At 42.7% G+C, this 15,033-nt stretch overlaps 1 protein-coding gene across 11 annotated transcripts in view; it reads right to left on the bottom strand.

The window, feature by feature from the left end:
• Positions 1 to 3,389: 3,389 nt before the first annotated feature.
• Positions 3,390 to 15,033, bottom strand: part of CFAP20DC (CFAP20 domain containing) — a 234,689-nt gene continuing 223,045 nt past the window's right edge. For 7 of the 11 annotated variants that reach the window (XM_011231588.3, XM_011231629.3, XM_034658565.1 and 4 more), the window contains one exon: positions 3,433 to 4,012. In XM_011231588.3, the coding sequence (XP_011229890.1) occupies positions 3,900 to 4,012 (113 nt within the window). In that variant the 3' untranslated portion in view covers positions 3,433 to 3,899. Of the gene's footprint in view, positions 4,013 to 15,033 lie in introns of all 11 variants that reach the window. The other 4 variants (XM_019805517.2, XM_011231610.3, XM_034658566.1 and 1 more) reach the window with 2 other exon arrangements.

Raw genomic sequence — 15,033 nt, forward strand, 5'->3', positions numbered from 1 at the left:
GTCAGGGATCTGTGAAATATTTGGGCAAGAAAAAACAAAAAGCAAAAACCCCCTGCCACCACCAAACAACACACACACAGTCTCCCAACCAACCCCCCAACTTGGGCAGATGCATTCCTGGGAGTTGTGGTGGAGGTCAGGGCTCGCGGCTGGAACATGATCTTCTGCAGCATTTCTCAAAGGAGCTTCTGTGGGTGAATAAGCCCCTCGAGATGTTCTATTGCAAAAGCCTTCTGAGGACAAAGAAATTTGAGAAGTGCTATATCTTCCACTCCTTCTAGGACATTCCCTTTGCATGTTAATTTATTAAAGCCATTGAGAACTTTTCCAGTTCAGACAAATGACCATTTCTGCTTCTCCAGTATTAATCCAACATGGTTTGACCACGGGCTTCTTCCCCAAGCTCATAAAGTTTATTAACATTCAATGACATTTATTTCTTGAAACACGCTGATCCTTGAGGTGTAAAGGCTGACAATGGAGGGAAGAATCTGCATAGAGCAAAAGAGGAGCCAGAGAACCCAATCTTTTGGCAGGGCGCTAGTGTCTTCTGGTGACCAATGTATATGTCTGTGATGTCCACCTGACTGTCGTTTGAATCCTCACCTTAATTCCCTCAGGATGGGAACAGAACTGGGCTGGAAGTGAGGAGTCATGGATTCCATTCTCCCTTCAGCAGCTGAGTGCCTTTGGACAATTAACTTCCCAATCTGAATCTTGCTTTTCTCTATCATAAAATCAGAGTTTAAAGAAATAATATTGATTGGCTTTTCTAGGCCCAATTAGATGATTCTATCTCAACTGTTATAATGGGAGAAAAAAAGAAGATAGGATTTGCTTGAATTCTCTTCATGACCAACTTTTCTGGAGCGCAGAGGGAATGGTGTATGAAATAGAAATCCTGTAATACAACCATCTGTGGATAGGTGATTTCTAGTCCTCATTATTCTGGTTGTTGTGATTGAAGATTGGGAGTCATGGGGGCAACCTGGATGAAAGCTGGTTTTAGTACTGTACTTGCTGTCATTCAAGTCTTTTTTTCTCCCCCAAAACAGTCCAGAAACTTTCAGCAGCTAGATCTTTAATTAAAGCCAAAGGGCAACTTTAAAATTAGTTCTTTTAATTAATTGTCCTTCAGGTTGTACAATCTGTGATTGCACTATTCTTGGTTATTAAACACAGTTTGCACTTCAAAAAAAATCAAGATGTGGTTGAAATGACTGATTTAAATGAAGCTAATCTAAAAATATGGAGAAACACAATAGGGCAAATTATTATGCAAAAGTGTCTATGTATTTTGCAAATGCCAGTATTTTCCTTTAATATAAAATTAAATTAAATTAATTGGAGAGAGAAGTTATAATCACCAGGGAAGCTAAATCATTGATCTGATGGTGTGTATTAGCTGACCGTTGTTTTCCCATAATTCTCATCACCTGGGTTTTGTAATTAAATAATAATTTAAAGACTGAAGACTTAGTCACTTGCAAGTTGCATCCCAAATTATATGAAACAAACTGAGCCAGATTATTTTAAGATATATTTTCATGGTGAATCGAACTGTTCTTTCAGGATCCATCTGTAATAGTTTCAGATATGATGCTCAGTACACATTTGATTAGAAAGGTAGAAATCAAGTTCTTGAAAGTGGAAACTAATCCACTCTTCCCCACTGATACATCTGCCATCAGGCAAATCTTCTGCCCTCTCATAATGTTGGATCTGATCTCTAGCACCAGTTCTCAAGCATTAAGGCACGCTAGAATCGCAAAGGGATGTTTTAAAAAATTCCAATGGCCAGATTGCACCTGAGACCAATCAAATCAGACTCTCTGGGGGTGCAACCCAGGCGCCAATATGTTTATCAACTTCCCAGATTTTAATATGCAGCAAAATTTGATGACCAGTGAAGCGGTATAGCCGGGTCAATGTTTTACAAACAAATCAGAGATGAGTGGCAGAGACAATGCTTCTAAGACTCCCAAAGTAGACATCTGTTGTTTTTGCTTGGTTGGCATCCCTCCCCATTTTGTTAACAGTGCCTTATTCTTCAGGGACTATCTCACTCCCATTCCATGTGGTCCTGGGGATAACTGACAAATCAAGCCTACCAGCCTTTGCTCCTTGAGCAGAGACTCAAGGCAGGAAAAGGTGGCACTGTCATTTTGGTGGCCATTGTTGGGAGAAACTATTAGTTTCTGCTAGAGGGTCCCTGAAGCTGTCTGGATTCCTGAGCCCCCTGAGGTCTGATTGTTCAACAAGTCTTTGAATTTTGAGATCAAGAGAGTCTGCTGCTTGCAACTTAAGAATCCCAGCACAGTGTTCTAGGTCCTGGCGCAAATTCACGTGGAGGTTTGTAGCATTCTGTTTTGGGGCTCATGAGGCACTCTTGTATCCTTAAGTATTTTTAGCTCATGGTGTTTTTGATATTTATAAACTCCACGTCTTAACTAGCACAGACCTTTAGTTGACTCCCCTATTTATGTGGATGGTCCCTAGACTGACTAAAGCAAGCTCAAGGCTCTCCCGATCCTACTCCAGTCTTCAAGGTCATAACCAAGATATCCCAACTACTTTATCATTCTGTATGCTTTCTGAAACCTCATTTATTTATTTGCATTTTGTAAGTATGAACATCTTCGGGAAAAATTCCTAACAAAGGTATACTTTGTGAACAATAGGATTAAAAGCTTATCAAACAGAAACATGGTTCTAAATAATGTATGATCCTTTGAACAGGAGCCCAAATCTCTTCCTGAAAAAAGAGCTCCTATTTCCTCTATCAAGCAACATTAAATGAAATTATAGTACTGCCACTAAATCCAATTGTACACCAGTAATTTTTCATTTCCAGTGGTACTCTTCTTTATTAAAAAATCTTTATTAAATAACAAAATATTCCAGCTAATAAAAGTACTTCCTTGAGCTCAATATTAATATACTTGGCACACAATTCAAGGCCGTCTCCTCAAACTCAGGAAGTGCACGATTTTTCCTTGTGATGCAGCAAGCAGAATTATAGTGACAGCCTCCTCTGTTTCTCCAGGCCAAGTCACAGAAGTGGTGAGGCGTGTGGGGTGTTCTAACGGGTGATTTCTTAAATCTGGATCCAAGGAGCTAGATTTGGATCATATTATTAGAATTCAGAAATAATTGGTAAAAAAAAAAAAAAGAAAAGAAAAACAAACAAAAAAACAACCCCTAAACCAAAAAAGCACAGCACAGTGCTAAGCAGCTTAAGTGATTAGCAATGTTTTGATCTTTGGCAAACTCTGGATGAACCTTAATGAAATGGAACAGTGGGGCCAGTGGTAACAAAATGTGATCATAAAGTCTGACCCATTCACAGTATTTCCTTTTCTAAGAGTCTAAGGGGGATAAATATTATCTTGGAATATTCTGGTAAAGAATGCAAGCAAGGCAAATAAAAGGAGGCATTTTAAAAGGTATTCTTTTGACCATCATACTTTAATACAAATAGGTAATAAAATAAAAGGTACTCAGATATCGTTGAAACAAGAATACATTTTCTGTGTATCAAGCCATCATTTATAGATTAACACTGCAAAACATTTGAATTAATAACTCTTAATTGCTTCCATAAGATTATAGGCAATAAAAAATGATATGTAGGATGAGAACTAACCAAGAAGAACCAATTCCAAGTTCTGAAATCTTGCCTCTGTATTAATTCCTTCACTGCTAAAAAATCACATGCATCTACAAAGAGAAGGCAGGTATCCTTAACATCGAACGTTATTTACAAAACAACTTCATTTCTCTCAGTTACTCTGGATTCTGCGGGCCTGCCGGACACACGCACCGTGGGGCCAACGTCAGGGCCAGCACGGTCGCCTGCCCCGATGGGGCACAGCCATTCCAGGCCCCGGAGGGAGGCCTCACACCAACTCGTAGTATTTCCCCGTCTGGGGATCAAAGTAGCAGTTCAGACACGGGTCATACAGCAGAGTCAGCACCTCCTCATCCTCTTCCACACTTGGGTCTTCTTCACCTGGGGGGGGGGCACAGACACATTAGCCGCCCGCCTCAGAGCCGGGGCAGGATCCTCCAACCCTCCTGGGAGACGCTCGTCGTGGGGGCGGAATGTCAAGGCCAGAATGGAGGAGCACGGCACCGCAAGGACTCGGTGCACACAGCATAAGGCAGGGCTGGCTTCGCTCCGAAGGACAAGAAAAGCTGAGTGTGGAGGATGGGCAGGGAGGGAGAGGAGAAAGGGACAGGGCCAAGGCCTCACGGGATCAAGGATATGACTGGGATTCAAGATTTGGAGACGACAGTTCCAGACTTGGTTGTGGGCCAGAGCTGTATGAATGCACCCTGTAAGTGCTACCTAGTAAACCTGAATTAAAATGATAATGTTTAGGAACACAAGACCCACAAGGCATAGAACACATACGGGAAACATCAGGTGATGGGTAGTTTTATTAGTGGTAGGAAGGTCTGTCAAGTTTGCTAGTAACACGCACGTGGCTTCGTGTTTGTCTCTTGTGACAACTGTTTAGATGGTTTGGAGGAACTCCTGCTGCCCAAATTATTAGCAGGTTTGGTTGGTTTCCAACACATGGCGTGGAATGAAAAAAAAACAGACTGTTTTTGTAAGATCTTTCCTGAGCACCTTATATGCGGCAGTGTTGTGCTAAGTACTTGTGCACTTGATGCCGTCACCAATGAGTTAGTGCCTTCTGAGTACCTCTGAAATACACATGATAGGAGTCCGGAAGCCAGGTGGGTGAGACCTCCCTGAGCTGGAGAGGATCACAGCAGGCGTGGGGAGGACGGTGATTAGAATACTCCTCTCTCTTCCTTAGCACAGGCTACCAAGGACCAGAGAAAATCCAGTCTTTGGAGCTGTGAGCTCACCAGGGTTACTTCAGAGGGGCTTGGGTGGTAGGCTTGGGGCGGGGCTGACACGTAACAGAGGCTCAGTCAATACTGAATGTTTCTGGAAAGGGTGAGTACATGATTGTGAACTCAAAGTCCATGATTTTAAGTGTCACTGCCCACAGTATGGGAAGGTGGTGGGACTCCATCTTTTCCAGGCAAAATCAGACCGAGCTGGTGCATGGACCCTGTCAGGACAGTGGCAAGCCTGAGTTAAGTCGCAGGCAGCAGGGCCAAGATGGTGAAGTCGGGGGTTGAGATTCTACCACAGCCATTCCTGACCATCCGAAGACCTAAAGCATGATCGCCCCTGCACCGGGCACTGAGTGGGGTGCTGGGGATGAGATGGTGGAAGAAGCAGGTGCTGTTCTCAAGGAGTATGCAGTGACTCGGGCAAAACACAAGAGCAGCCGACTCTCTTATGGGCTGCATGCAGTGCCAGCAGTCCTTAAAAAGTGGAGCTAACTGGAGGGCTGAGTACCTCTGCCCTGCTGGCTAACATCTCAACTGGTGGAGCCCTCAATGGTTTAGAAAGCACCTCCCCACGCAGTAGCTCGCTTGACCCTCCTGAGAATTAGGCAGGAGTTACAGTCCCGTTTGACAGATGAGGGAAGCAAGGTATGCAGAGTTAACCAGCTCACCTGAGGTCACTTGCTGAGTCAGAGGCATAGTCAGGGATGAACTTGGGTTTCCAGACCCTCAGTTCCGTGTTCTTTCCACCATATTGGTGCCCTGCTTTCATTAAGAAGGTGGTGGAACATGTTCAGTTGGGAGCTATTATATTATGGGAATTTAATCACTGAAGAGGGTAAAAAATTGTAAAGGTGTCCTACATTTGAAAAACTCAGGTTTGGAAACAAAAGAAATTTCATTTCTCATACTTCAAAAATTACAAAGATGAGAGAATCCATGTGGGAGGGCAGAGGTGAAATCCAGGCTTATTAACTCCAGAAATGACAAAGCTTGAGGTTATAGCAGCCCTTCTGGACTCGAGTACATCAAGGGTGGTAAATGAGAGAGAACTTAAGAAGATTCTGTGGGGTTCCAGGAGGAAGCCTTTCAAGAAGGAAAGTTATGAGGAGCCACATTTTGTCTCAGCGCAAAGAAGGATTTTCTAAACAGTAAAGCGGACGAGGAAATGGAAGGTGGACCCCAGGGAGGGTGAAGCAGGGACTGGGGTAACCACTTGTGTGAGGTTTTATCGTGCACAGGGCAGGACCAGATCCAATGATCCCTGCAGTGCCTTTGATGAGTTTCTGTGACTCTTGGCTGCAGTGGCTTATGTCCTTGAAGTATGACAGGACTTCACTAATGGCCACGTTAATGGTGATAGCTGACCTGAGCACCCTGCACGGTTTCTAATTAAGAACAGGAAATCAGAGAAGGCAGGCTGCCTTTCCTTTCCTTTCTATTGTTACCTTAAGAGTGGTCCCCAGGGCCCTGCCTCCCATGTGGCTGTTTCTCATGGAAGATGACCCCCTTTAGGTCACTTCTGCACATCAAAAGGAGGGTGTGCATGTCCTTAACCTTCATATATTCAATCCTCATCCCTTTCTTATTTAGGCTTCTTCAGAGAACAGAACCAGTAAGTAACTTATGTGTGCCTGCTATGTGATGATGTCTATTAAATCTGTACTATGTCTAGGTGTGGATGTGACATTCACACACAAAACAAAAGCAGCTACTAAAGATTAATGGGGGTGGGGTGGGAGATACAACTGCAGAGTGGCCAAGAGAGCCCTGGGACCTAGGATCCAGCAGACGGGACAGAGAGGAGCTTGGCTGCTGCCTACCCAAATGACCTTCGGGCAGTTACGGGTTATTTTGCCTCACCGGACCCTCATTTCCTTATTTGCCAAATCGGATTATCAATGCCTATTCCATAGGTTTTTGTGGAAGATGAAATTGGACCCTGGATAATATGCAGAGCACAGTGCACATAGTAGTTGATCAATAAATGATCGTTACTATTACTATTAAGGATAATGACAATCTTGAAATAAATGATGAACTACAGGCTATAAATTGCTTAGTCACACAGATCAGAACTACTGATAAAGCTTAGAGTTCTAAGATAAGGCTTCATAAAGATGGGCAGCATGACACTGAGACAACGGAGTCAGACAGACCTCGGCCAAATCCCATTCTACCACTTTGCAGCTGTGGGACATTGGGAAAATTCAGCACTCCGAGCCTTAGTCTTCTCATGCAAGGACAGTAATAGTACCTGCGATAGTTCCTATGAGAACTAAGTAAGATACCCAGTAACACTCCACACACACAGTGAATACTCAATAAATGTCATTGTTATAAACTGTCATCATGAAAAACGGGATACCCGAGTTAGACAAAGAGGTATGTCCACTTATACCTTATTCCCTATCCCAAAACTGTACCTGTTTGGTTTTTCACTACCAAAAGAAAAAAAAATAGTGGGTTTGAGAGCCCCCGACTAGTTTCATAAAGAACATTACAATGAATTCATCCTTAAGTAAAAAGAGTTCTTAAACCAAAAATCACATATTTTTCAAAACGTAAAATGAATTTTTCCATCAGATGTAATGTTAAAACACGTATCGCCGAGGTAAATGATTCTAAGCCAGCCTATCTCAGGGGTCTGCTGTCCGATGTTTCGTTTTTACTCCATCCACACATTGGGGGAAAATCTGACCTCTGGCATGTAACTTACATGCTGTACAACTGCTTAGCACACTCTGTGCTGGTACTTTCCAAAAAGATAAAATTTTAAGCTGGCGTTATTAAGCTGGAAAACTCAATACATTTTATGACCAGTCAGGAATCTTTCTAGATGAAAATAACAGTTGTAATGGGCCATGGGTCTTTATCACCCAACTGCAAAGGGATAGAGGCGGATCCAATTCATTACTAGGGGTTTTGTTACATAAGGCATACAAACCGAAGCAGTAACTGCTCTATAAACGCATTCGTTCCAGTACGTATCCCTATAAAACTGGAACCTCATGCGCTATCACCACGGGACTAAAGCAGGTTTTGTGGTTTTTAGGACTAAAGCTTTAAATGGATGAATTTTAAAACTCTACCAACAATGACACTCGTACAAAAATTGGGTGACATTATGTATAATTTTACATTGAAATAAGTTCTTTAAACTTGCATAAAAGGTTTTGTTTTCATTATAACTTAATTTTCAAAGCCTCCAATTTACATCATTTTAAGCCATTGTAATCCCTACGTAATGAAATTATAATATCATTAAGCAATTACCACTATGATGTCAAGCAATGGGAAATGTTTTGAAAGGTAATTATTGTGCATGGGTATGGGGTAATTTTCAATTATATTCTTGGATGGTGCAGAGTTTGTTTTTCCCCAAAATGCTAAATTGCTCTATTTAAAGACTGGCTACAGAAACTCTAAAAGGACAAATTAACAAATAAAACCATTCTCTGCTACCAGACTAAGAGCATCTGGACAGGGGTCCAAATTACATTTTTACTCTTCTCCACATAATAAAGTCATTTCCAGTGAAATAAAATTGCCTTTCAGATGATAATCTATTTACAAACTTCCAGCTTCATCCACTTTGAAATTGGTTAACAGCCATAATAGAAGAAAAACCAACAGAGCCAGACCAAATGCAGCAATATTAGCTGCCCTCTCCTCCATTAGATCAGTTCAGGCAAACAATCCCTTCAGTTCACCTTTTGAAAGTCCATTAATATAAATGCTTAATTATCTATATTTATTGCGTTTTAACCGTAGATAATAGAAAACCTATATGCGCAGGCTAAGTCCTCAAGCTTGAAAACAAATAATGAGGCGCCAGTTTATCAGATTTAAAATCTCTGAATCAAGACACTGCACTTGATTTTCGATTTTCTGACGCTGCCATCCAGAATTTTTTTAAAAAAGTTAATGCATTTTCTCTCTTATAGATCTCGAGAACTGATTGACTGTATTTTTATGTGCATACGAATACACTATTGTTTAAACAATTCAATGCTGTGGGATCACCATTCCAAACAGTCAGCCTCAGGATCAATAAAGATGACATCTGAGATAAGATTCCGCTGAGCACCAGGTGCTTACAGACGCTTCCACCAACGCGCCTCTCACGGTAGGGCAAAATTAACTTGCACTAAAACCTGAGAAAGTCTACTGTGAACTGCTGAATTTTGGTTTTCAGCAAATATGTGTCCTGGGATGGGAGAAAGATAAATGACCAAGGATGGGATAAAAAGGATGAAAAGATACTTTCTTCTATTAGAAAACCATATTGTTTCTTGGAGGGCAAATAACATGAAATGATTATAGTTCAGGGTTCATTTGGAAAATAAGTACATCACTCTTTTTGCAAAAACCAGTGGCTATATTTTACTTGGAAAATGCCATTTAAGACAACATGTTGAAGGATTTGGAAGATTAATTGGGAATTAGTGCAATTTCATTCTTTCCAGGTAGTCTCCACTTACAAATGTGCACTGATTCAAATGTGTGCTTGTATATCAAATCATCAAGTTAAAATTACACAGTCTTACATCTTAAACTTACACAATGTTACATACTAATTTTATCTCAATAAAGCTGGGGAAAGAACCTACAAAACATTTGTGCACTTGGAAATGTGGGGCTTATGACTCTGAATGCATTTTGTTACACATCCAGGGAAGTCCCTAACCAGACAATTGAGCTCTGAAGCCCATAGTGTCTCAATGGCCTGATTTCAGGGAAGGTGGCAACACTGTAGCTAGGGGAAAATGCATCCCAATTCTAGCAAGGGAAGCTGAAATCACACCCTGGACTAGGAACCTTTCTGGGATGCATCTGGGGAATAAGTAGGTGGGGATGGTTCTGGAATAAGAGAGTGCACCTCAGGTACCAGCAATGTGTTTACTTCTCTACTACCGGGTCCACTTCTAGTATTCCTAGAAGGAAGGCATCTCTCTCTCTCTTTTTTAAAGATTTTATTTATTTATTTGATAGACAGATGGCAAGAGAGGGAACACAAGCAGGTGGACTGGGAGAGGGAGAAGCAGGCTCCCTGCTCGATCCCAGGACTCTGGGATCATGACCTGAGTGGAAGAAGATGCTTAACAACTGAGCCACCCAGGCGCCCCAGGAAGGCATCTCTTTAGACTAGTGAGAGCATTGATCACCAGCCCCCCACCTTCCAACCACTTGTGTGCACAGAAGACCCCCCCTGAGACTCTGATAGCTGCATAAGAAAAAATATCTCCCTTCCCCAAGGTTACTCTGAGAACAAAAGGCAACTTCGGGCCTAACAGGGGAAGGGGTGGGGACTCTGGATTCAAGAACGTCATGAATACTAATGAATCATTAAAGGAGCTGAGCACTGAGGTAGGGATGCTATGGGTTGAAGGAGATTACTAAAGGGAGTACTATTTTATCCAGAAAGCTTCAAGAAAGAGAACTTCCTAAATTTCAAAAATTGCAGTGACACTTCAGTTGTATGATTCTTACTGACCTCAATGGGAATTCTGTGGTCCTATAGCAGCGTGGGGGTTAAGGGGGAAGATTTCCAGGTCTGACGGGCCAGGGTCAGAGTTCTATTCCACACTCCAGTGGGTCTGTGATGCAGGCAGTGACCTTAACTTCACCTCTACAGGGGTGGGGGGTACATAGCAGAGCCTCACACCTGGGAGTATTGGGAGAAGTCATTGTGAGGTAACACAGGCAAATCTGACATTGTGGCAGGCGCATGGCCGGTCCTGGCTTCTATTATTACTTTTACATTTTGCCAGTATTGTTTTACGTTGCCAGTATTGTTTTTTCGGGAGAAGGTCTCTTTGCACCTTAAATAAATCTTGAAGATACAAGGAAGATACAAAGAGTAGACCAAATCATTCCGTTTTCCACGGGCAGAAGATTCACGTGATCACTCATTAAATATTTATGAAGCGTGTACTGTGTCCTAGGTGGCAAGTCAAGCACTTGGGGATACCACAGTTTTTCAGTGAAGCATAATGTCTGGGAGACAACTAATAAAACAGATTTTAGAAGACTGCTTTTAGACTCAGTATCAGGTGAATGTTGAATAACTGTGTGGCAGGAAATAAGACTGTGGAAGGACTCCTCTGTTGCACCCAGAGCAGATGGGCATATTGCCCTCTCTCCGGTTAGCTTGAAGGAGCCATGAGGTTCTTCTAAATTCTTGACTAGCCATTTGGATATTACATCTTTAAAGTCAGCATCTGCTGCCTACTTATGCCTTGTGGGAGATTAACCCATGTTCATAAAGGAACATCTTCTGTGGCCCTCCCACAGCAAACGTACAAGAATGTTATTTGTATAAGATTCTGGCAACTCCAAAAGCACTTCTGAATGTCTCTCTTACTCAAAGTCTATGTAAGCTTCAGGAGAGGTTTTGCAGGCCTGAGGAGAGACGTCATTATTATTCCATATTGGAGCTGGGAAGCATGAATAATTGAAGGGTCATATCTGTAAAGGAACAAATGTCAAAAACAAATTGACAACTATTCTTCAAGCAAAGTCTGCTTTATTTTCCAAAGGTCAGCTTGGTAGTTCTCTTGAGTACGTTCTGAAACCATAACTTCCCATTTTACCATTTCACACGTGCTCCAGGAAAACACGTTTTTGCTCAGTGTTAAGCGCTCCCGTGGCCCTGGTAACTGACATGCAGCGAGCGCGCTGCGGCCCGGGAGGGACCGCAGGCAGCTGCCCGGCTCCCCCTCCAGTCGGGTGGCCGGGAGTGCAAGGCTGCTCCCGCTGGCTGCCTGGCTCCGCAGGAAGACGGGCTGTTTACTTTAAAGTGGCACTTATGCACTTGAGGCGTTCTGTCTGAGCAGAAACTGTGGCTGCGACACAAGCCTGTACAGAAGGCGGCAGAGACTCCAAGGCCAAGTCTAAGGCATGTGTGAAAATGAATAGAGGGAGACCTGAGTTGAAATGGAGTTGGGAAGCCCGGAAGGGGGAGCGCTCACGCATGAGTTTTCTGTGGCCGCCTACGCCATGTTCCTGGGCAGGAAGAAGTTCACTTTATTTCCACCGCAGGAGAAAAGAAGATTTTTCTCCCTGACAAACAACAGCCTAGCCAATGAGAAACATCACAACCTTGAACTCTTGCTTTAGACTTTTAGACTCTAATAGACTTTCCTTCAAAGGAGCCTCTCCCGACGTCCTCCTTTTTCTCTACAAAGCAATGTTCCTCTCCTTTGTTCTCCAGGCTTGCCTATGCTTTCCTGTAGCCCGCATGTCCCAAACTGCCATTCCTCTGCTAGTCCTAAACTCATTTTGCTGGTAAACTAGCTCACTCTTTTGTTTTTAAGGTTAACACCTGCACTTACTTTTGTACGGCCTGGGGCAAGTGTTCTAAACCTCCTCGGCCTCTCCACCTCAGCAGGAGCTGTGGGGGTTCAGCAGGTTACTTCCTGGCTCTAAGCCCCAGTGTCCATGTGGAAAAGGCAGGGAACAACAGTATCTACACCTCAGGAGGCTATTACGAGAAATAAAGGGTACTTGCAGGTGTGAGTCACAGGAAGACAAAATAAATATTAGCTGTTATTATTTTTTATCCTAGAAGTCTAAAGATGGGAGACCCTCCTTTCCTGTGAACCAGGCTTCAAAACCACCTTCACAGGTTCTGTAGAAAGGCACTGATATGGAGGAAGCCTGGGTCCTAATCCTAGCTGGGGCTCTGGCATTTGACCTTAAGCAAGGTCAAGTTGAAGGCACTGGACTGCATCACTGTTCTTAGCTGGTTCATCAGAGCTCCAAGGCAGGGTTCTGAGACCTTAACTTGCCCTTTAGCCAGAGCAGTTTTGCTTTTCTCTCTTTTATATACTGGAGTTTCATATGAAATTCATTTGAAGGATGCGTTTTCACTGCTTATAAATACAGTTTAAGAGCCACTGCCCAAGGTGACCTATCACTGTTTTAGCTGCTAAAATGTGAGGATCTAAGTTCAATACTCTCATTGTCAAATTTTAGAAATATACCTAATATGCTAAAAAACTGGAATGAGGGAAAACTGAAAGTAAGACTTCAATGAATTACTCCTTTTTGTTTCAAGGTTGGTATAAAAAATGGCCATTGGAAGAATACTTCTCTCCCTCTTTTTTCTCCTTTCTCCCTTCCTGTCTTCCTTCTAACAAAACTTTAGAGAGTACTTAGAAATCTACAGAAACTGCATAGGGTGCTTGGGATCCAGGAGTGAGCAAACTGACAAAGTCTCTGCTTTTAAAAACTCAGAGGCTATGTGGGGAAGAAAACATTAAACAAGCAAACAAATCACAAATTACAAACTGTGAAAAGGGCATGAAGAAAATGTACAAGGTGAAGGGAGATCGACCTACTTAGATAAGATTGTCTAGAAAGGTCTTTGAGAAGGTAGGTGACAAGCAAATACCCAGGCCTGGCAGTTTGGCAATCTAGGGATCCTGTCTCTCAGTTAGCCCCTTACTCCCTCGGATCCAGTCAACACAGCAACTTTGCCCCTGCGCCCCTCACTCCCATGGAGAAAACTCGGCCACTTGTGATTCCTGACAAACATGGATGGGTGGGGGAGGCAGGTCCAGGGCTGAAACCGGACCAGAGGTCTGCTTTTTTTTTTTTTCTCCTTTAAAGAACTTAGGTACTTAGCCCTTGGAGATGTTTTAATTTTTTAATTTTTTTTTTCCCTGTAGATCAGGAACTCTCAAGAGAAAAATAAAATTTCAATTTCTGATTTTATATATATTATTTTTGGAGTAGGTAACCTAGGTATTTGGTTCAAAATCAAAAAAAGTATAAAAACAGTGGTTGAGCTCTGGGGCCAGGCTGTTTGGATTCCCATGCCAGTTCTGCTGAGGACTGGTTGTGTGACCCTGGGCAAGGCATTCAAGAACTTCGTACCTCGGTTTTCTCAGCTGTAGAGAACAACAATTACACACATACACAAACAGTTCCTTCCTCGCGGTGTTGCTGTGACAGCTACTGTTAGAACTTAGCATGGCGTCCAGCAGATCTCCCTAAATTCCTGGTATCGTGCAACAGAAGCCCAGAAAGAGGCCCGGAATGCCCACAACCACATCTCCCTCTTGCTTCTGGTGATACAAACTGGGTACTTGAACCCATCATTTTTCTTTGACAAACACTTTCTAAAAACACCATCTTGGCATATTGATATGTTCTCTAAAACTAAGCCAGTAACATGTAAAGAGTCACCAAATAGGAAAGACTAATTTTTGATAATATTAATTAGCTACCAACCATTCGAGCGGATCAGGGAAGGGGAAAGGGACATCTGACAGAAGCCAAGGCTGCCAAGCGGGAGGGGCACCAGGTCTGGCTAACATTGGCCAGAACATTTCTACAATCTTCTGAATTTAATTTGTTAATTTGCCCTCGATGGAAGTTCTGTTTATCTTCAACATAACTGAGCTCCTGCTGTCAAAACCTCACTTTGCAATGGTGACTTGAAGCCATCCTTTCAGCTACTTCTCACTAATATATATCTTGGGTGCCTTTGCTCAAGGACCACGCTCTCTGTTCCTGTGGTTTATTTAGGACACTTAACATAACGTATTATTTGTTCTCTCACAGCAAGGTCTCCTCCTGACAGCCAAGATTCTATTTTTCTGTCATAAGTAATTATAAATGTACACCTCTAAAAAGATTCCCAATTTGAGGGGCATAATCTATTTCAGACAGTAAATCACGGAGACATCTCCATCCCTTGGGCAGCCAAAATGCACAGCTCAGATGTATGAGCTCTCACTCTGAATTTTCAACACCTGAAGAAAAATGGGATGCTCCTCTTTCTCCCCGGGGCAGTTAGGGGGAGAAACCTGGCACCTTTGTCGGAGCAATTTATATTGGCTTCAGTTCCTGTATTCTTTTTTTCAACTTCAGGTATCATGCTTCCCTCTTCAGAATCCCAACTCGAAAAGCCGCCTCAGGGAGTCCCACTAGGAGGTGATTTGCCACTCCAGTTACGCACTTTAAACTCTCTTCTACCCCTTTTATCCCAATCCCTCTGTTTCCCCTAAAGGTTCCTTTCCCTTTCTCCTCTATGCACTCCTGCCAATCTCCCTGCTTCTTCCCATTCCTCCACTGCGAACACTACTCGCTACAAGTCTGTGCCACCCTTATCTGTAAAGTCAAGTATCCCTGAATGAATGAAAACAAGTA

Source organism: Ailuropoda melanoleuca, chromosome 4 (genome assembly GCF_002007445.2).
Source record: "Ailuropoda melanoleuca isolate Jingjing chromosome 4, ASM200744v2, whole genome shotgun sequence".
NCBI lineage: Eukaryota > Metazoa > Chordata > Mammalia > Carnivora > Ursidae > Ailuropoda > Ailuropoda melanoleuca.